The sequence below is a fragment of the Lathamus discolor genome, chromosome 2 (genome assembly GCF_037157495.1).
Source record: "Lathamus discolor isolate bLatDis1 chromosome 2, bLatDis1.hap1, whole genome shotgun sequence".
In the NCBI taxonomy this organism is placed as follows: domain Eukaryota; kingdom Metazoa; phylum Chordata; class Aves; order Psittaciformes; family Psittacidae; genus Lathamus; species Lathamus discolor.
This window is the reverse complement of record NC_088885.1, coordinates 160,257,991-160,278,575: the sequence shown is the minus strand read 5'-3', so window position 1 is coordinate 160,278,575 and position 20,585 is coordinate 160,257,991. Positions and strand designations below refer to the sequence as shown.

At 54.3% G+C, this 20,585-nt stretch overlaps 1 protein-coding gene across 5 annotated transcripts in view; it reads right to left on the bottom strand.

The window, feature by feature from the left end:
• Positions 1-5,178: 5,178 nt before the first annotated feature.
• ARHGAP39 (Rho GTPase activating protein 39) overlaps positions 5,179-20,585 on the bottom strand; it is a 127,641-nt gene continuing 112,234 nt past the window's right edge. For 4 of the 5 annotated variants that reach the window (XM_065669094.1, XM_065669092.1, XM_065669095.1 and 1 more), the window contains exons 6-11: positions 17,561-17,653; positions 14,360-14,433; positions 11,730-11,929; positions 9,703-9,794; positions 9,427-9,596; positions 5,179-6,641 (exon numbers count right to left, since the gene is read on the bottom strand). In XM_065669094.1, coding sequence (XP_065525166.1) covers positions 6,447-6,641; positions 9,427-9,596; positions 9,703-9,794; positions 11,730-11,929; positions 14,360-14,433; positions 17,561-17,653 — 824 coding nt within the window. In that variant the 3' untranslated portion in view covers positions 5,179-6,446. The remainder of the gene's footprint in view (positions 6,642-9,426; positions 9,597-9,702; positions 9,795-11,729; positions 11,930-14,359; positions 14,434-17,560; positions 17,654-20,585) is intronic. The other variant, XM_065669096.1, reaches the window with a different exon arrangement.

The window sequence follows — 20,585 nt, the reverse complement described above, 5'->3', positions numbered from 1 at the left end:
GACCCCCATAGCCCTATAGACCCCCATGTACCCCTCTAGACCCCATACCACTTATAGACACCCCTATAGACACCCATACCCCTATAGACCCCCATGTACCTCTACAGGCCCCATACCCCTTATAGACCCCCATATGCCCCTATAGACCCCATACCCCCTATAGATACCCATGCAACCCTATAGACCCCATACCCCCTATAGATACCCGTGCAACCCTACAGGCCCCATACCCCTTATAGACCTCCCTATAGACCCCCATGTAACCCTATAGACCTCATACCCCCTATAGACCCCCATATGCCCCTATAGATACCCATGCACCCCTACAGGCCCCATACCCCCTATAGACCCCCATGTACCCCTGTCGGCCCCATATCCCCTATAGACCCCCATATAGACCCCCATGTGTCCCTATAGGCCCCATACCCCCTTTAGACACCCCTATAGACACCCATATTCCCTATAGACACCCACGTACACCTAGACTACCACACCCCCTATAGACACCCCTATAGACACCCATACTCCCTATAGACCCCATACACCTTATAGACACCCCTAGAGATGCCCATGTACCCCACAGACACCCCTATAGACACCCATAGATACCCCTATAGATCACCATGGACTCCTATAGACCCCATACCCCCTACAGACAGCCCTATAGACACCCATGTACCCCTATAGACCCCATACCACCTAGAGACACCCCTATAGACCCCCATAGCCCTATAGACCCCCATGTACCCCTCTAGAACCCATACCTCTTATAGACACCCCTATAGACACCCATACCCCTATAGACCCCCATGTACCCCTACAAGCCCCATACCCCTTATAGACCTCCCTATAGACCCCCATGTAAACCTATAGATCTCATACCCCCTATAGACCCCCATATGCCCCTATAGACCCCATACCCCCTATAGATACCCATGCACCCCTACAGGCCCCATACCCCCTATAGACCCCCATGTACCCCTATCGGCCCCATACCCCCTATAAATCCCCCTATAGACCCCCATGTACCCCTGTCGGGCCCATACCCCTTATAGACCCCCCTACAGACCCCCATGTACCCCTATTGGCCCCATAACCCCTATAGACCCCCCTATAGACCCTCATGTACCCCTATAGTCCCCATACCACCTATACACCCCCCTACAGACCCCCATGTACCCCTATTGGCCCCATACCCCCTATAGACCCCCATGTACCCCTATCAGCCCCATACCCCCTATAGACCCCCCTATAGACCCCCATGTACCCCTATCGGCCCCATACTCCCTATATACCCCCATGTACCCCTATCGGCCCCATACCCCCTATAGACCCCCCTACAGACCCCCATGTACCCCTATCGGCCACATACCCCCTATCAGCCCCATAACCCCTACAGACCCCCATGTACACCTATTGGCCCCATACCCCCTATAGACCCCCATGTACCCCTATAGTCCCCATACCCCCTATACACCCCCCTATAGACACCCATGTACCCCTATAGACCCCATAGCCCCTATAGATCCCTCTATAGACCTCCATGTACCCCTATTGGCGCCATACCCCCTATAGACCACCTATAGACCTCCATGTACCCCTATCGGCCCCATACCCCCTATAGACCCTTCTATAGACCCCCCTGTACCCCTATCGGCCCCATACCCCCTATAGACCCCCCATAGACCCCCATACCCCCCCCCCCCCCAGTGAACGCTCCCGCAGCCGCCTCCAGCCGAAGCTTTATTCACATCCGGGTACAGAGACAGGACCCGGGGGGGGGGGGGGGGGGGGGGGGAGGGGAGCCCCCGACCCCTCCCCCACCCCATCCCCACCCCCCCCTCCCCCCCCCCCCCCAAGCCCACGGTGGGGGGAGGGGCTCGTGTGCCCCGTGATTAACTTTATTAATTATTAATTCTTCATGATTGATTTGTACATCAGCTTCTGCCTTTTAATAATAACGAGGATTCGTAATAAATAAGAGCAAGAAACCCTAAAAAACCACCAACGGAAACGGGGCGAAAAGAGGGGAAAAAGGGAAAAAAGCGACCTGGGGGGGGTGGGGATAAAATAAAATAATTAAAAAAAAAAAAAAAAAAAAAAAAAGGCCCCAACGGAAGGAATTATAAAATGCGGGGGAGAAATTAATTAATTTAATTAATTAAGGGGGGGGGGAGGGGAAAAGGGATCCCCTCCCCCCATCCCCATTCACCCCCCCCTCCCCCCCCCCCCCCCAGGTGCCTGGCAGTGAGTGGAGCTGGGAGGTAGCGTGGGGTTAAGGGCCCCCCCCCCCCCCCCCACTATGGGGCACCCCCCCCACGTCACCTATGGGGCACCCCAATCTATGGGGCACCCCCCACTGTGGGACCAGCATCTGGCTTCAAAGTGAAGGGGGTGAGGAGTGGGTCTCTAAATAGGGCTCGTGATGCTGATGGGTGGCCCCTTGGCACCCACTGGGTGCTGGTTGAAGCCACTGGGTGCTGCTCAAACCCACTGGGTGCTCCTCAACTCATTGGGTGCTGCTCAAACCCATTGGGTGCTCCTCAAACCCATTGGATGCTCCTCAACTCATTGGGTGCTCCTCAAACCAACTGGGTGCTCCTCAACTCATTGGGCGTTCCTGAAACCCATTGGGTGCTCCTCAGACCCATTGGGTGCTCCTCAACTCGCTGGGTGCTCCTCAAACCCACTGGATGCTCCTCAACTCATTGGGTGCTCCTCAACTCATTGGGTGCTCCTCGAACCCATTGGGTGCTCCTCAACTCATTGGGTGCTGCTCAAACCCATTGGGTGCTCCTCAATTCATTGGGTGCTCCTCAAACCCATTGGGTGCTCCTCAACTCATTGGGTGCTCCTCAAGCCCATTGGGTGCTCCTCAACTCATTGGGTGCTCCTCGAACCCACTGGGTGCTCCTCAACCCATTGGGTGCTCCTCAACTCATTGGGTGCTCCTCACCCTCCACTGGGTGCCAACCACTATCCATTTGGTGCTCCTTAAACCCACTGGGTGCTCCTCAGACCCATTGGGTGCTGCTCAGACCCATTGGGTGCAACTACCACCACCTACTGGGTGCCCCCCATGGTTCTGCTTCGCCCCCGGTGGAGCTGAAGGCACTTGGGGGGCGGCCGAGGGGAAGGAATGGGAAGGGGGGGGGGTGGATGAGGGTGCTGGGGGGGTGCTGGAGATGGTGGGTGCCAAGATGGGTCCTGGAGGGGCAAGGGATGGTGCCTGCAACGATGGGTCCAAGAGGAGATGATGGGTGCCAAGGTGGGTCCAGAAGGAGCAGGAGGAGATGATGGGTGCCAACGTGGGTCCAGAAGGAGCAGAAGGAGATGATGGGTGCCAAAGTGGCTCCATCCCATCCAGATGGGTGCCAGAGATGATGGGCACCAAGATGGGTCCAGCAGGGCCAAGCAGAGATGATGGGTGCCAAGATGGTTCATGCAGGACCAGGAGGAGATGATGGGCACCAAGATGGGTCCACCATAACCAAGCAGAGATGATGGGTGCCAAGATGGTTCATGCAGGACCAGGAGGAGATGATGGGCTCCAAGGTGGGTCCAGGAGGACCAGTAGACATGACATGCCAAGATGGATCCAGTAGGGTAAAGCAGAGGTGATGGGTGGGTCCAGGAGGAGATGATGGGTGTCAGAATGTGTCCATCAGGGCCAAGACGATGGGTGCCAAGATGAGCTGGCCAGAAGCAGGAGGAGATGGTGGGCACCAAGATGGTTTATGTAGGACCAGGAGGAGATGATGGGCACCAAGATGGGTCCAACAGGGCCAAGCAGAGATGATGGGCGCCAAGATGGTTCATGCAGGACCAGGAGGAGATGATGGGCACCAAGGTGGGTCCAGCAGTGCCAAGCAGAGATGATGGGTGCCAAGATGGTTTATGTAGGACCAGGAGGAGATGATGGGCACCAAGGTGGGTCCAACAGGGCCAAGCAGAGATGATGGGCGCCAAGATGGTTCATGCAGGACCAGGAGGAGATGATGGGCTCCAAGATGGGTCCACCATAACCAAGCAGAGATGATGGGTGCCAAGATGGGTTGGGCAGGACCAGGAGGAGATGATGAGCACCAAGATGGGTCCAGGAGAAGCAGTAGATGGTGGCTGCTAAGATGGGTCCAGCAGGAGGAGATAAAAGGGACCAAGATTGGTCCCCCAGAGCCAAGCAGAGATGATGGGTACCAAGATGGGTCGGGCAGGACCAGGAGGAGATGATGGGCACCAAGATGGGTTGGGCAGGACCAGGAGGAGATGATGGGCACCAAGATGGGTCCAGCAGGACATGACAAATGCCAAGATGTGTCCAGTAGGGTAGAGATGGGCACCAAGATAGGCCCAGCAGGAGCAGAAGGAGATGATGGATGCCAAGAGAGGTCCGGGAGAACCAGAAGAAGATGATGGGCACCAAAACGGGTCCAGGAGGAGATGGTGGGTACCAAGATGGTTTGGGCAGGACCAAGCAGAGGTGATGGGCACCCAGATGGCTCCAGAACCAGGATGTGGTGGGTGCCAAGAAGGTTCCAGCAGGACCAGAAGGATGTGACAGATGCTGAGATGCTTCCAGCAGGAACATGAGGAGATGATGGGCACCAAGATAGGTCCAGCAGGGTCAAGCAGAGATGATGGGCACCACAGTGAGTCGGGCAGGACCAGGAGGAGATGATGGGTACCAAAACAGGTCCAGGAGAAGCAGGGGGAGATGATGGGTGCCAGGATGGGTTCAGCAGTACCAGGAGGTGATGACGGGCACCAAAAGAGGTCCAGGAGATGCAGGGAGAGATGATGGGTGCCAAGATGGGTATAGGAGGAGCAGGAGGAGATGATGGGGGCCAGGATGAGTCTTTCAAGGCCAGGAGCAGATGATGGATCCTGTGATGGGTCCAGTAGACACGGTGGGTGCTCAGACAGCTCCTTTGGGTGCCAACATGCAGTGAGATGGGTCCGGTGTGGGGATGGTCACCATGATGTGTGCAGGCAGTGACCTGCCCACCAGCTCCTCCAGCACCCAAAGGTGGGCACCCGGCCTCAATGAGCCACCCAAAGGGACCCCAGCACCCAAAGGGCCCCCCCCAGCACCACCCTTGGGTGCACCCAGCTCCGGTTGTGCCAATGGTCTCCTTCCCTATGTGCTGGGCCTCTCCTGGTCCCCTGGTGCCACCTTCTCCATGGGCTCAGCTCAACACCTGGGGGTCCTCCCTGCCCCACGGCTGCCACACAGCTCCACTCTCAACCAGCCACCCAACCCCAACATTGATGTGGATGGACCCCAACCCTGCTCAGATGCCACCAGGTCCTCACTGCCACCCATGACCACCCAGGACGGATGGAAGCGTCTCCCATGGGACACTCCTCACCTGTCCCATGGGTGCTGCCATCCCTTGGTGACCCCACCATGGCCAATCCCTTGGTGACCCCACCATGGCCAACCCCTTGGTGACCCCACCATGGCCAATCCATTGGTGACCCCACCATGGCCACCCCTTGGTGACACCACCATGGCCATCCCTTGGTGACCCCACCATGGCCAACCCCTTGGTGACATTATCATGGCCATCCCTTGGTGAACACCACCATGGCCAATCCATTGGTGACCCCACCATGGCCAACCCCTTGGTGACCCCACCACGGCCAACCTTTGGTGACCCCACCATGGCCAATCCATTGGTGACCCCACCATGGCCAACCCCTTGGTGAACACCACCACGGCCAATCCATTGGTGACCCCACCACGGCCAATCCATTGGTGACCCCACCATGGCCATCCCTTGGTGACCCCACCATGGCCAACCCCTTGGTGACCCCACCATGGCCAATCCATTGGTGACACCACCATGGCCACCCCTTGGTGACACCACCATGGCCAATCCATTGGTGACCCCACCATGGCCAACCCCTTGGTGACCCCATCATGGCCATCCCTTGGTGACCCCACCATGGCCAACCCCTTGGTGACATTACCATGGCCATCCCTTGGTGACCCCATCATGGCCAACCCCTTGGTGACCCCACCATGGCCAACCCCTTGGTGACATTACCATGGCCAACCCTTGGTGACCACACCATGGCCAACCCCTTGGTGACACCACCATGGCCAACCCTTGGTGACCACACCATGGCCATCCCTTGGTGACCCCACCATGGCCAACCACTTGGTAACCCCACCATGGCCAATCCATTGGTGACCCCACCATGGCCAACCCCTTGGTGACCCCATCATGGCCATCCCTTGGTGACCCCACCATGGCCAACCCCTCCGACTGGTCACGATGTGACCAGCGACACGGCCAGGATGGGGCTTGGTTGATGCCATGTCCCACTGCAGAGGGACCGGGGCCGGTGAAGGTGCCACCAACCCCCCCTCCCACCAGCACCCATCCTCTGGTGGGGTCCATGTGGGGTGGAAGGGGGGGGGGGACCTCGGGTGGCGGGTGCTATAGGACGCCCTCCATGAAGCTGGTGTCGAGGTGCTGGATGAGCACCCGGATGAAGGACATCTCCTTGCGCGTGTTCTCGAAGATGATCCGGGGGTCGTCCGACTGGCAGCGCAGGCAGTTGGGGGCCATCACCATGGCCAGGTTATTGACGTCCATCTTGGTGACGGCCACGTTGCCCGGCTGCACGAACACCTATGGGGCAGGAAGGGGGAAGGCGGTGGTGAGGCCGTGTGGGACATGATGGGTCTTGGGTGAGGACCACGTGGAACGGGTTGGGTTGGAAGGGAGGATGAAGATGATCCAGTTCCAAGCCATGGGGACATGGGCAGGCTCCTCTATGGGTGTTTGGAGCTGGAAAGGCATCGGAAGGGATGATGGAGATGTGGGGGGGGTCTGAAGCCACCCCTAAAGAGAGGACCCAAGGGATGTCCAGGGCCATGGGACCTCAAATCTGGTGCATGCTCATGGAACCATGGAATGGTTTGGGTTGAAGGGACCTTAAAGCTCCTCCAGTTCCAACCCAAGGCCATGGGCAGGGACCCCTTCCACTGGAGCAGGGCGCTGCTCCCTGGTTGGCTCCATGGGCTCTGAGCACCCGTTCGTCACCACTGGGGTCCCCACATCCTCCGCTCTCCGTCCCAGCATCCCCACTCTCTTTGGGTACCAGAGGTTGCCCCAACCCACTGCAGGACCCTGCCCTGGGCCTGGTTTCAACACTAAACCTAACGCTAACGCTAACGTTAACCATAACCACATATTATAACCATAAACATAACCCCAACCCCAACCCTAACCCTAAACGTAACCGTAAACCCAAACCCAACCCCAAACCCAACACCAAACTCGACCCCAACCGTAACTCCAACCCCAACCCCAAACCTAACCCCAACCCCAACCCCAAAACCAACCCCAATCCTAACCCTAGCCCCAACCCTAACCCCAATCCTAAACCCAACCCCAACCCCAACCATAACCCAACCCCAACCCTAAACCCAACCCCAAAACCAACCCCAATCCTAGCCCTAGCCCCAGCCCCAACCCTAACCTCAACCGTAACCCCAACCCCAACCCTAACCCCAACCCCAACCACAACCCTAACCCTAGCCCAACCCCAAACCTAACCCCAACCCCAACCCCCAAACCAATGCCAATCCTAACCCTAGCCCCAACCCTAACCCCAACCCCAACCCTAACCCTAGCCCCAAACCTAACGCCAACCCTAACCCCAACCCTAACCCCAACCCCAACCCTAACCTAACCCTAAACTAACCCCAACCCCAACCCCAACCCCAACCCCAACCCCAACCCTAACCCCAACCCCAACCCTAACCTAACCCTAACCCAACCCCAACCCCAACCCCAACCCTAACCCCAACCCCAACCCTAACCTAACCCTAGCCCCAACCCTAACCCCAACCCCAACCCTAGCCCTAGCCCCAAACCTAACGCCAACCCTAACCCCAACCCTAACCCCAACCCCAACCCTAACCTAACCCAACCCCAACCCCATCCCCAACCCCAACCCAACCCCAACCCAACCCCAACCCCGTCCCCAACCCTCCCGATGTCCATACAAGTCCAACATCTCCACCCCCTCCCGGTCCTTCAGGTGGGCAAGCCCCAGCCCTTGCCTTGGTGCCACCCCCAAGAGGTGCTGAGGGGGCAGCAGAGCCCATCTGCACCATTGCTGGAGATCCTGACCACCCCCCGACCCCTCACCGGGACTCCTCCCACCGGCCCAGCCTGCTCCCAACGGGCCTCGGGCACCGCCGGGGACAGGGCAGCCCCAGCACCCCATGGAGCACCCCATGGAGCACCCTATGGAGCACCCCATGGAGCACCCCATGGAGCACCCTATGGAGCACCCCATGGAGCACCCCATGGAGCACCCTATGGAGCACCCTATGGAGCACCCCATGGAGCACCCTATGGAGCACCCTATGGAGCACCCCATGCAACACCCCATGGAGCACCCTATGGAACACCCTATGGAGCACCCCATGGAGAACCCTATGGAGCACCCTATGGAGCACCCTATGGAGCACCCCATGGAGCACCCTATGGAGCACCCCATGCAACACCCCATGGAGCACCCTATGGAGCACCCCATGGAGCACCCCATGGAGCACCCTATGGAACACCCCATGCAACACCCCATGGAGCACCCTATGGAGCACCCTATGGAGCACCCCATGCAACACCCCATGGAGCACCCTATGGAACACCCTATGGAGCACCCCATGGAGCACCCTATGGAACACCCTATGGAGCACCCCATGGAGCACCCCATGGAGCACCCTATGGAGCACCCCATGGAACACCCCATGGAGCACCCCATGGAGCACCCTATGGAGCACCCCATGGAACACCCCATGGAGCACCCCATGGAGCACCCTATGGAGCACCCCACGGAACACCCCATGGAGCACCCCATGGAGCACCCTATGGAGCACCCCACGGAACACCCCATGGAGCACCCCATGGAGCACCCCATGGAACACCCCATGGAGCACCCCATGGAGCACCCCATGGAACACCCTATGGAGCACCCTATGGAACACCCCATTGAGCACCCTATGGAGCACCCATGGAGCACCCCATGGAGTACCCTATGGAGCACCCCATGGAGCACCCTATGGAACACCCTATGGAGCACCCCATGGAACACCCCATGGAGCAGCCTATGGAGCACCCTATGGAGCACCCTGTGGAGCACCCTATGGAACACCCCATTGAGCACCCTATGGAGCACCCATGGAACACCCCATGGAGCACCCCATGGAGCACCCCATGGAGCACCCTATGGAACAACCTATGGAACACCCCATGGAACACCCCATTGAGCACCCTATGGAGCACCCATGGAGCACCCTATGGAACAACCTATGGAACACCCCATGGAACACCCCATGGAGCACCCCATGGAGCACTCTATGGAACACCCCATTGAGCACCCCATGGTGGGTCCCGGCCGTACCTGGAGGAAGCGGATGAGGTAGCACAGCACCATCTTGTTGATCCTGGGCAGGGAGTGCACAACGGCGATGGCCGCCTCGGGGTTCTCGTAGTGGGTGATGCACTGCTCATAGAACTCGTGGGGGATGAGGGGCTCCTCCAGCTCCCGGTACCAGAGCTTCAGCAGGGAGGCTGGACCGGGATGGGGGGGGGGACACACACGGATATGGGGAGATGTGAGCCCTGCTATGGGGGCTCTGCACCTCCCCGCACTCATCCAGCGGCCCCCAGGTCCTACCGGGAACGTGCGGGTCCTCCAAGCCTGTTGGGATCTTCCATTGGTCCACCTGGAGCTTGAGCGCGTTGACCTCGTCGATGTCACCAGGGACCCTGAAAGGGGGGGAGAGATGTGGTCAATGGCTCGATGTCCGGCCGGGGACCGGTACCGAGTGGTGTCCCTCAGGGATCGGTGTTGGGACCGGTCTTGTTTAACGTCTTCGTCGCTGACATGGACAGTGGGATTGAGTGTGCCCTCAGTGAGTTTGCCGATGGCACCAAGCTGTGTGGTCCGGTTGATACGCTGGAGGGAAGGGATGCCATCCAGAGGGACCTTGACACGCTTGTGAGGTGGGCTGATGCCAACCTGATGGAGTTCAACCATGGCAAGTGCAAGGTCCTACACCTGGGTCGGAGCAATCCCAGCACAGCTACAGACTGGGCAGAGAAGAGATTCAGAGCGGCCCTGCAGAGAAGGACTTGGGGGTGCTGGTCGATGAGAAAATGAACATGAGCCGGCTGCAGTGTGCGCTCGCAGCCCAGAAACCAACCGTATCCTGGGCTGCATCAAAAGGAGCGTGACCAGCAGGGCGAAGGAGGTGATCCTGCCCCTCTGCTCTGCTCTTGTGAGACCTCACCTGGAGCATTGTGTGCAGTTCTGGTGTCCTCAACATAAAAAGGACACGGAACTGCTGGAACAAGTCCAGAGGAGGCCACGAGGATGATCAGGGGCTGGAGCACCTCCCGTATGAAGACAGGCTGAGGAAGTTGGGGCTGTTCAGCCTGGAGAAGAGAAGGCTGCGTGGGGACCTCAGAGCAGCTTCCAGTACCTGAAGGGGGCCTATAGGGATGCTGGGGAGGGACTCTTCATCAGGGACTGCAGTGACAGGACAAGGGGTAACGGGTTAAAACTTAAACAGGGGAAGCTTAGATTGGATCTAAGGAGGAAATTCTTTCCTGTGAGGGTGCTGAGGCACTGGAATGGGTTGCCCAGGGAGGTTGTGAGTGCTCCATCCCTGGCGGTGTTCAAGGCCAGGTTGGATGAAGCCTTGTGTGGGATGGTTTAGTGTGAGGTGTCCCTGCCCATGGCAGGGGGGTTGGAACTGGATGATCTTGAGGTCCTTTCCAACCCACACTGTTCTATGATTCTATGATTCTATGTTGGGTGTCAAGCAAGAGATGGGGACCCACCTTCCTCAGACCCACCTTGGGTCCCTCATGGGGCATGTGGGGCCCAAGAGCTGGAGGTGGAGGCGTTTTGGGACCTGGGTTCTGCCCATGGGGAGGAGCAATCCTGCTGTGATGGACCAGGGGAGGTTTGTATGGAAACCCCAAGACCTCCACTTGGCTTTGGTGGCCACCAAAGGACAGGCAGGACCCTGACGTGGAGAAACCCAATGGTCTTGGAGCAAGGATAAGTTGAGCTGCTCAAGGAGGAGAAAGGCCCCCATGGGGATGTGGGGCACAGGTTGGCTGCCCCATAAAAGATGACTCCTTAGAGGCTTCCCCCATGAGAAGGTCGCCATGCTGAGGTTCTCCACCAGCCATAGATGGATGGCGACGTGGGGAACGGGTTGGTTGCCCCATAAGATGGCCTCGTATGGGCTCCCCCCATCAGAGGGTCACCATGCTGGGGGTCACCTGCAGCCGCAGGTGAATAGGAACATGGGGAACAGGTTGGCTGCCCCATAAGGAGGTGACCTGTTATGGGCTTCCCCCATAAGATGACCATGCTGGGGGGCTCCAGCAACCATAGGCAAATGGGGATGTGGTTGCCCCATAGGATGACTTGTTATGGGCTCCCCCCATGAGCAGGTCACCAAGCTGGGGGTCTCCTGCAGCTGTAGATGAATGGGGACATGGGGAATGCTGTGGCTGCCCCATAGGATGACTTCCTATGGGCTCCCCCCATGAGCAGGTCACCATGCTGGGGGTCTCCTGCAGCTGTAGATGAACGGGGACATGACAAACGTCGGCTGCGCCATAGGATGACCCATTACGGGCTCCCCACCACGCGGCGGTCACCACGGCCGGTGCCAGTGCCCTTACCTGAAGATGCCCTCGGTCTGGTCGCCGTTGAGGGCCAGGACCTCCTCGGAGAGGCGCGTCTGCACCCAGGGCAGCTGCCGCTCCGGGTACTTCTCCTTCTGCATGGCGATGATGTCCTGCAGGGAGCTGCCGAACATGGACGGGTTGAAGACGGCGTTCTTGGCGTGGCGAATCTCCTCGATGTTGGGCTTCTTCAGGCCCTGCAAGGGGACGAGGGGGACGTCACCAAGGCGCCGGGGGATGGAGTCCCCAGGGCTGGGCTGGTCCCCACGGTCCTGAGCTCGCTGTGGGATGGGGACAGGATGGAGCCATGGGGAGGTCTGGCCAAGCCGGGCAAGGTGTCCAGTGCCCAGAAACTCAGAGCTGCAAGGCAGCGACTGGGCTGGTGCCTTCAGCCATTGGCTTGGTTGGGAAGTGAAGGTGGCCCCAGGAGAAGCACGTGTGGTGGGATGCAGAGATGGAGGCAGTGGAGGTGGGCATGGTGGGATGCAGAAGAGATGGATGCAATGGATGCGGGATGCAGAAGAGATGGATGCAATGGATGTGGGCATGGTGGGATGCAGAAGAGATGGGCGCAATGGATGTGGGCATGGTGGGATGCAGAAGAGATGGATGCAATGGATGTGGGCATGGTGGGATGCAGAAGAGATGGATGCAATGGATGTGGGCATGGTGGGATGCAGAAGAGATGGATGCAATGGATGTGGGCATGGTGGGATGCAGAAGAGATGGATGCAATGGATGTGGGCATGGTGGGATGCAGAAGAGATGGGCACAATGGATGTGGGCATGGTGGGATGCAGACGGGATGGACACAGCAGCTGTGTGTGGTGGGATGCACAAGGGGAGATGGATGGGGCAGACACGTGTGTGATGGGATGAAGAGGGATGGATGCAATGGATGTGGGATGCAGAAGAGATAGATGCAATGGATGTGGGCATGGTGGGATGCAGAAGAGATGGGCGCAATGGATGTGGGCATGGTGGGATGCAGAAGAGATGGATGCGATGGATGTGGGCATGGTGGGATGCAGAAGAGATGGATGCGATGGATGTGGACATGGTGGGATGCAGAAGAGATGGATGCGATGGATGTGGGCATGGTGGGATGCAGAAGAGATGGATGCGATGGATGTGGACATGGTGGGATGCAGAAGAGATGGATGCGATGGATGTGGGCATGGTGGGATGCAGAAGAGATGGATACGATGGATGTGGGCATGGTGGGATGCAGAAGAGATGGATGCAATGGATGTGGGCATGGTGGGATGCAGAAGAGATGGATGCGATGGATGTGGGCATGGTAGGATGCAGAAGAGATGGATGCGATGGATGTGGATACAGTGGGATGCAGAAGAGATGGATGCGATGGATGTGGGCATGGTGGGATGCAGAAGAGATGGATGCGATGGATGTGGGCACAGTGGGATGCAGAAGGATGGACACAGCAGCCATGTGCATGGTGGGATGCACAAGGGGAGATGGATGGGGGAGGCACGTGTGTGATGGGATGGAGAGGGATGGATGCAATGGATGTGGACATGGTGAGATGGAGATGGGGTGGACACAGCAGCCATGTGTGGTGGGTGCAGAAGAGACACGTTTGTGATGGGATGGAGAGGGATGGATGTGGGCATGGTGGGATGCAGAAGGGATGGACACAGCAGCCATGTGCGTGCTGGGATGTGGAAAAGGTGGATGGAGCAGATGCATGTGGTGGGATGCAGGAGATGGATGTAATGGATGTGGGCACGGCTGAAAGCAGAAGGGGTGGATACAGCAGCCAGGTGTGCGGTGGAATGTGGAAAAGGAGATGGATGGAGATGTGTGTGGCGGGATGGAAAGGGATGGATGTGTTTGGGGTGGGATGCAGGGGAGGAGATGGACGCAGTTCCCCATCAGCTGCATCTGCCCAAGCGTCTCCTCTCCAGACAGAGCCTCCAACAGAAGAAGCCCCCGGAGCTGCGGCTTCACCTCCAGGTCCTCAGTCCCTGTCTTTGCCTCCAAAGCTTGGCAGGACACATCCACCACAGCCCACAGTGATCCCGAGGGATGCCCCAGCCCTTCCCTCCACCAGGCCTTGTCTGGGCAGATGTCACCATGAGGACCGCGGTGGGATCTCACCATCTCTTCTCCATCCCCATGAAACGAGGATGGGGAAACTGAGGCAGCCGTGGTGCTGATGGGGCCAGGAGGAGAACCCCAAGCTCTAAATTCATCCCTGTTTAGGGTCTGCTCTGAAAGGACTCAACCCCTGCCCTGATGGCAGCGATGGGCCATGGGGATGGACCTGATTGGTGAGGTCCGTGGTGACCTGGGAGCTGCAGGAGCATCCTCGCAATCCTCAGCTCCCAGGATCATCTCCTCAATCCCTATTTGATCCCTTGGTCAATGGAAGGACCTTGGAGACCCCAAGGAGAACCCCAGACCTTCCTCAGAGGAGATGCACTGATGGGTGAACCACGCTGGAGGTACCCAGAGCATCCACCATGAGTCCAGCACCAGCTGCTGCATCATTCCCTTTGCTCTCCAGCTTCATCCCTCCTCCTCCTCCCCAAACCCCACCAGCCCCACAAGTGGTCCCAATGGGGGGCCAGCCCCCACCCCACGGCCAGCGGTTCGGGGGATACCTTCTTGGCGCCCGTCAGAGCTGCCTTCTGCAGCTTGTTGTAGCAGTACTTGGCATAAGTGCTTATTGCCACCCCTGCAAGAGAGAAGAGAGAGGTTGAGGCGTCACCTCCAGGTCATGGAGGCCCATGGTGGGGGGGCTTGGGGAGGTGACACCCACCCCAGCTCCAGGACGGTGCCAGGGTCCCCATGGGATGTGGGGCAGCTCCATCCCTGTCCCCATCACTGCTCCTTAAGGGGGGGGGGGTGTTGAAGAGGATGAGGGGTCCCCAAAACTCAACCTGCTCCCCAACAACCTCATGTCCTTGTACTCACCAACCATGGAGACCCCTCAGCTCCATCCCCACTCACTGTGGGGGCCTCCAGGGATGAATTTTCCACCCCTTCTCCTCCTGATGCCACCGCTTCCGCCCTCATCCCCCTCCACACCATCCGTCCCCTCCTCATGATGCCCTTCAACAACCCTCAACCCTTGGAGCATCCCGATGGGCTCATCCCAATGTAAGATGCTCCCGCATCCCATAGCCAAGAGCCCTGGGGACCTGGTGGTACCTTCTGGATGACCCCAGAAGATGTTGGTGAGGATGGGCCAGGAGCTTAAAATGTGATTTTCCTACTAAATATTGGTGCAAAAGAGGGGGAAACAGGGTCCAGGAGAAGACCTGGTGGTTGGCAGCTCCTGGTGACCTCAAATCTGGTGCCCATTCATAGAATCATGGAACGGTTTGGGTTGGAAGGGACCATCTAGGTCCACCACCATCCCATGAGCATGGACATCTTCCACCCAACCAGGCTGCTGCTCCATTATAGAACCTCATGAGGTACACACAGGTCCCTCCGGTGGGTCAACCCCATCTCTAGGCTTGGTGGCATCTCCAAAGGTGCTGAGGGTGAACTAGACCCCACCATCTACATCACTGATGGAGATACTGAACACAACCTTAATTCGTGGTGGCCATTAAAGCTGTTTCTCAGGTGCCTCCACCCTCAGGTTCCAGGTCCCACCACTGCCGTGGCTCCAGGTTGAGGCCCCTCATGTTGCACCAGGAACCTCTTGGTGTCACCCGGATGCCGAGTGTTCACCAACATCCCGATCTGGGGACCTGGCACACCCCCAGAGCCCAGACGGATGCCACATCACCCCCATCAGTGATGGCTTCGGCACCAGGGATGGTGGCGCCCATCCATCCATCATCCATCCGTCAGTCATTCATCCATCCATCCATCCATCCATCCATCCATCCATCCATCATACACCCATTAATCATCCATCCATCCATCCATCCATTAATCATCCATCCATCCATCCATCCATCCATCATCCACCCATCCATCATCCATCCACCCATCCATCATCCATCCATCCATAATCCATCAATCCATCCATCCATCTATCCATCCATCCATCTGTCATCCATCCATCCATCCATCCATCTTCCATACACTCGTTCGTCCATCCATCCATCCATCCTCCATCCATCCATCCGTCATCTATCCATCCATCCATCCATCTTCCATACACTCGTCCATCCATCCATCCATCCATCCTCCACCCATCCATCATCCATCCATCCACAATCCATCAATCCATCCATCCATCCACCCATCCATCCATCCAACCATCCTCCATCCATCCATCCATCCATCCATCCATAATCCATCAATCCATCCATCCATCCATCCATCAATCCATCCATCCATCCATCCATCAATCCATCAATCCATCCATCCATCCATCCATCCATCCATCCATCCATCCATCCATCCATCCATCCATCCATCTTCCATACACTCGTTCATCCATCCATCCATCCTCCATCCATCCATCATCCATCCATCCATCTTCCATACACTCGTTCATCCATCCAGCCATCCATCATCCATCCATCCATCATCCATCCATCCACCCATCATCCATCCATCACTGAGTAAACCTGGCAGCACCTTCTACGTGGCTCCACTTAATGAAGTCCCTACTTTCCCCTCTTGTTAATTACTTATTAATTATCAACTATTAATGTTATTGCTATTACATTAATATTACATATGAATCATGTTCTATCTATCTACCCATATAGATTTATCTATAAAATTAGATATTTAATATAAACCTATAATTCATATTAGTGATATTAAACTAAATTGCCTACATGCTATTATATATAACATTATATAAAACCAAAATATTATGTATTATTTAATTACTACTGTTTCTAATACCCTATCCTATATTAGATATACTAATAAAATATGATAAAAGTGTTTAGAAAATATATTATATAGGGTGTTTGATATATTTCTGACTTTTTTCATCATATTCTATATTAACTGATTATGATATTTTACAGTCAAAACGGGGGTATTCATATTAAATCTGATCTTGTATCTTATATTAATAACATTATACATAAGATTACGTGGTTTTATATAACATTATGTGGAAAATATAAGTATGGTGTTACACATAACATTAAATGTCATATTATATATTAATGCATAATGCTGCATATCTATTTATATACATTATATATAATATATAGACAAGTACATTATGATATATGATACATAATATTAAATATTCTGATATAATGTTTTATATGCTATCATATATGCTCTATATGTTCTATATATAATGTATATAATGATATCTATGATATAGAATATTAAATATTATATATAATGCTATGTCATAATATATAATATGGAGTATATAATATATAATAAATGACATATATAATATGTATAGTATGCTATATATAGTACATAATATATACTATATACTGCATACTATAATATATATTACATACCATATATAATAGATATGATAACAGATAACAAATAATACATATATGATAGATATTATGTAATATTATATATCCATATATAACATTTCCCATAATGTTATACAGAACATATATATATGTATATATATATAATGTTCTAAACTTGATATATAATATTATACATTTATACATAACATCATCTATAATATGAAAATACAAATGACGGTATCTAATCTACCTCAATGTATCTATATAATGCAGAGTTATTTATTAACTCCATTATCAATCTCTGCATCTCTGCCTCTGCATCTCATCTACATCCATGCCTAAGCTGCTCCAGCTCCATCTCCCTGTCAGCACATCCCCGGGCTGCCCCTGCCGTGTGTCACCGGGGTGCGAGCGTCGCGGGGCCGTCCCTACCCTCGAGCTCCTCGAGCTGGGGCTTGGGTTTCTTTCTCAATTTGGGTTTCTTCTTATTGGTCCTTTCCAGGAGGTCGTTTATGTGCCGGGTCACTGGGAAACGGGGACGGGGATGGAATGCGACAGGATGGGAACAGAACAGAAATGGGAACAGAAATGAGACTGGGACTGAAATACGTGCAAATAAAGAACAACGGCGGTCAAAACAATCAGAAGAGGCGAAAGGGAAAACGTAAAACCCAATGGGAATGAATGCAAACTCAAAGGAAGATGAAATCTAAACAAAATAGAAATCAAAAGATAAATAAAAAGTCAAAATGAAATACACAAAAATCTTAAAAAATCAGAATACAAAGAAAAGTGGAAATGAAAGTAAAAGTAAAATAATAAAAATAAAAGCAAAAATAATAAAAGCAAACCCAATAAAAGGAAATGAAAATAGTAAAGATTAAAAATGAAACAAAATGGAAATATAGGAAAATAAATAAAATAAATGTAAAAGAAAAGAAAAAAGTGAAAATAAAAAATCTAAAAATAAAAAAAATAGAAAACAGAATAAAAATAGAAATAAAAATTAAAAGGAATAAAAAATAGAATAAAAATAAAAGTAAAAATAAATGTAAGGCAAAAGAAAAACTACATAAAAATAGAAATAAATGAAAAGAAAAAGAAAATCAAAATGGAAAGGAAAATGCAAGAAAACCTAGAAGTAAAAATGAAAAATAAATGAGCAACAAGAAAGAAAAATGAAAATGAAAGTGGAAGTGAAATAAAAAAAATTAAAATGAAACCCAAAATAAAGCCGAAAAATGAAAATAAAAGATCAAATCAAATCAAAATAATACTGCAACAACAAGTAAACCTGAAGTGAAAAAATGAATATAGTTTTTTTTATTAATTGAAATAAAAATTAAAATATTCAAGTAAAATTAAAACAAATGGAAATGAAAATTAAACCCAGACGTGAACGTGAACTCAAGAACACGAAAGGGAAATGAAACCGCGGGAAAACCGAAATCAAAACGAATTGAAATTTAAATTGGAAAGGAAACACCCACGCCACGACGACCAATCGAAGCACGGGCAAAATCCCAAACGCAAACGGCACAAACGGCAGGACGAGGAACTAAACCTGACGATAAATGGAGATTCCAAAGGAAATGAACCAAGGAGGAGGCAGCGGTGCCCAGCGCCGGCATTCCGAACGCGACGCGGCAGCCTTGGACTTCCTTTGACACCTCTGCTGCAGGATGGGGCATGGGTAGCCCCAGGCCTCCCAGCCTTGGTGGTACCAACCCTTGTGCCACCCCATCCTGTCCCACCACCCCGGGGGGTTCCTCAAGCACCCCACAGCTCCCCCCATGGACACCGTGGTTGGGTTCCTCTCCTCTGATCTCCTCCCCAAGCTGGGCACATCCACCACGGCTCCACCTGATGTTGGTGTCCTCCAGATGTTCCTGCCTGGTCTCCATGGAGCCAAAGGGCACCAGGAAACATCCAGGCTCCACTTCCCAGTGGTCCATCCATGGACCTCCCGGACTTCCTCATCCATGGACCTCCTCATCCATGGACCTCCTCCTCCTCACCTCCTCAACCATGGGACTCCTGGACCTCCTCCTCACCTCCTCATCCATGGACCTCCTGGACCTCCTGATCCATGGACCTCCTGGACCTCCTCCTCACCTCCTGATCCATGGACCTCCTGGACCTCCTCCTCACCTCCTCATCTGTGGACCTCCTGGATCTCCTCCTCACCTCCTCCTCCATGGACCTCCTGATCCATGGACCTCCTGGACCTCCTCCTCACCTCATCATCCATGGACATCCTGGACCTCCTCCTCACCTCCTCATCCATGGACATCCTGGACCTCCTCCTCACCTCCTCAACCATGGACCTCCTGGACCTCCTCATCCATGGACCTCCTGGACCTCCTCCTCACCTCCTCATCCATGGACCTCCTGGACCTCCTCCTCACCTCCTCATCCATGGACCTCCTGGACCTCCTCCTCACCTCCTCAACCATGGACATCCTGGACCTCCTCCTCACCTCCTCATCCATGGGCCTCCTGGACCTCCTTATCCATGGAACTCCTGGACTTCCTCCTCACCTCCTCAACCATGGACCTCCTGGACCTCCTCATCTATGGACCTCCTGGACCTCCTCCTCACCTCCTCCTCCATGGACCTCCTGATCCATGGACCTCCTGGACCTCACAGAATCACAGAATCCCAAGGGTTGGAAGGGACCTAAAAAGATCATCTAGTCCAAACCCCCTGCAAGAGCAGGGTAACCTACAGTACATCACACCCTCCTCACCTCCTCATCCATGGACATCCTGGACCTCCTCATCCATGGACATCCTGGACCCCCTCCTCACCTCCTCAACCATGGACCTCCTGGACCTCCTCCTCACCTCCTCATCCATGGACATCCTGGACCTCCTCCTCACCTCCTCAACCATGGACATCCTGGACCTCCTCCTCACCTCCTCAACCATGGATCTCCTGGACCTCCTCCTCACCTCCTCATCCATGGACATCCTGGAACCCCTCCTCACCTCCTCAACCACGGACCTCCACCTCTGCCTCACCCATGGGACGTGGTGATGCCCAACTTCCATCCATGCTCCTGCCAGACCAGACCCTATCACCCATGAAACAGCACCAGTGATGAAGGAGCAGCAATGGCCAAGCCCAGGACTAGAGAGAGACTAGAGAGAGACCAGTTTGAACCCAAATAGCCCAGTTTGATGTCTCTTCTATCTACCACGACCACAAACCATCTTGAAAGCTGGGAATCAAGCTGGATCCCCTTCCACCACGGGGTGAATTTTGGTCCAAAGCTACTCTAGAAGCCATAAGAAGCCACTGGAGATGAAGATGAAGGTGAAATCATCACTCATGGAATGGTCTGGGTTAGAAGGGACCTCTGAAACTCTCGCTTATGGCCACCTCTGGAGGAGGTGACACTGGACCTGCAGCAAAGGTGTCAAAGCTCATTTCGTGGTGGGTCTCACGCTGGAT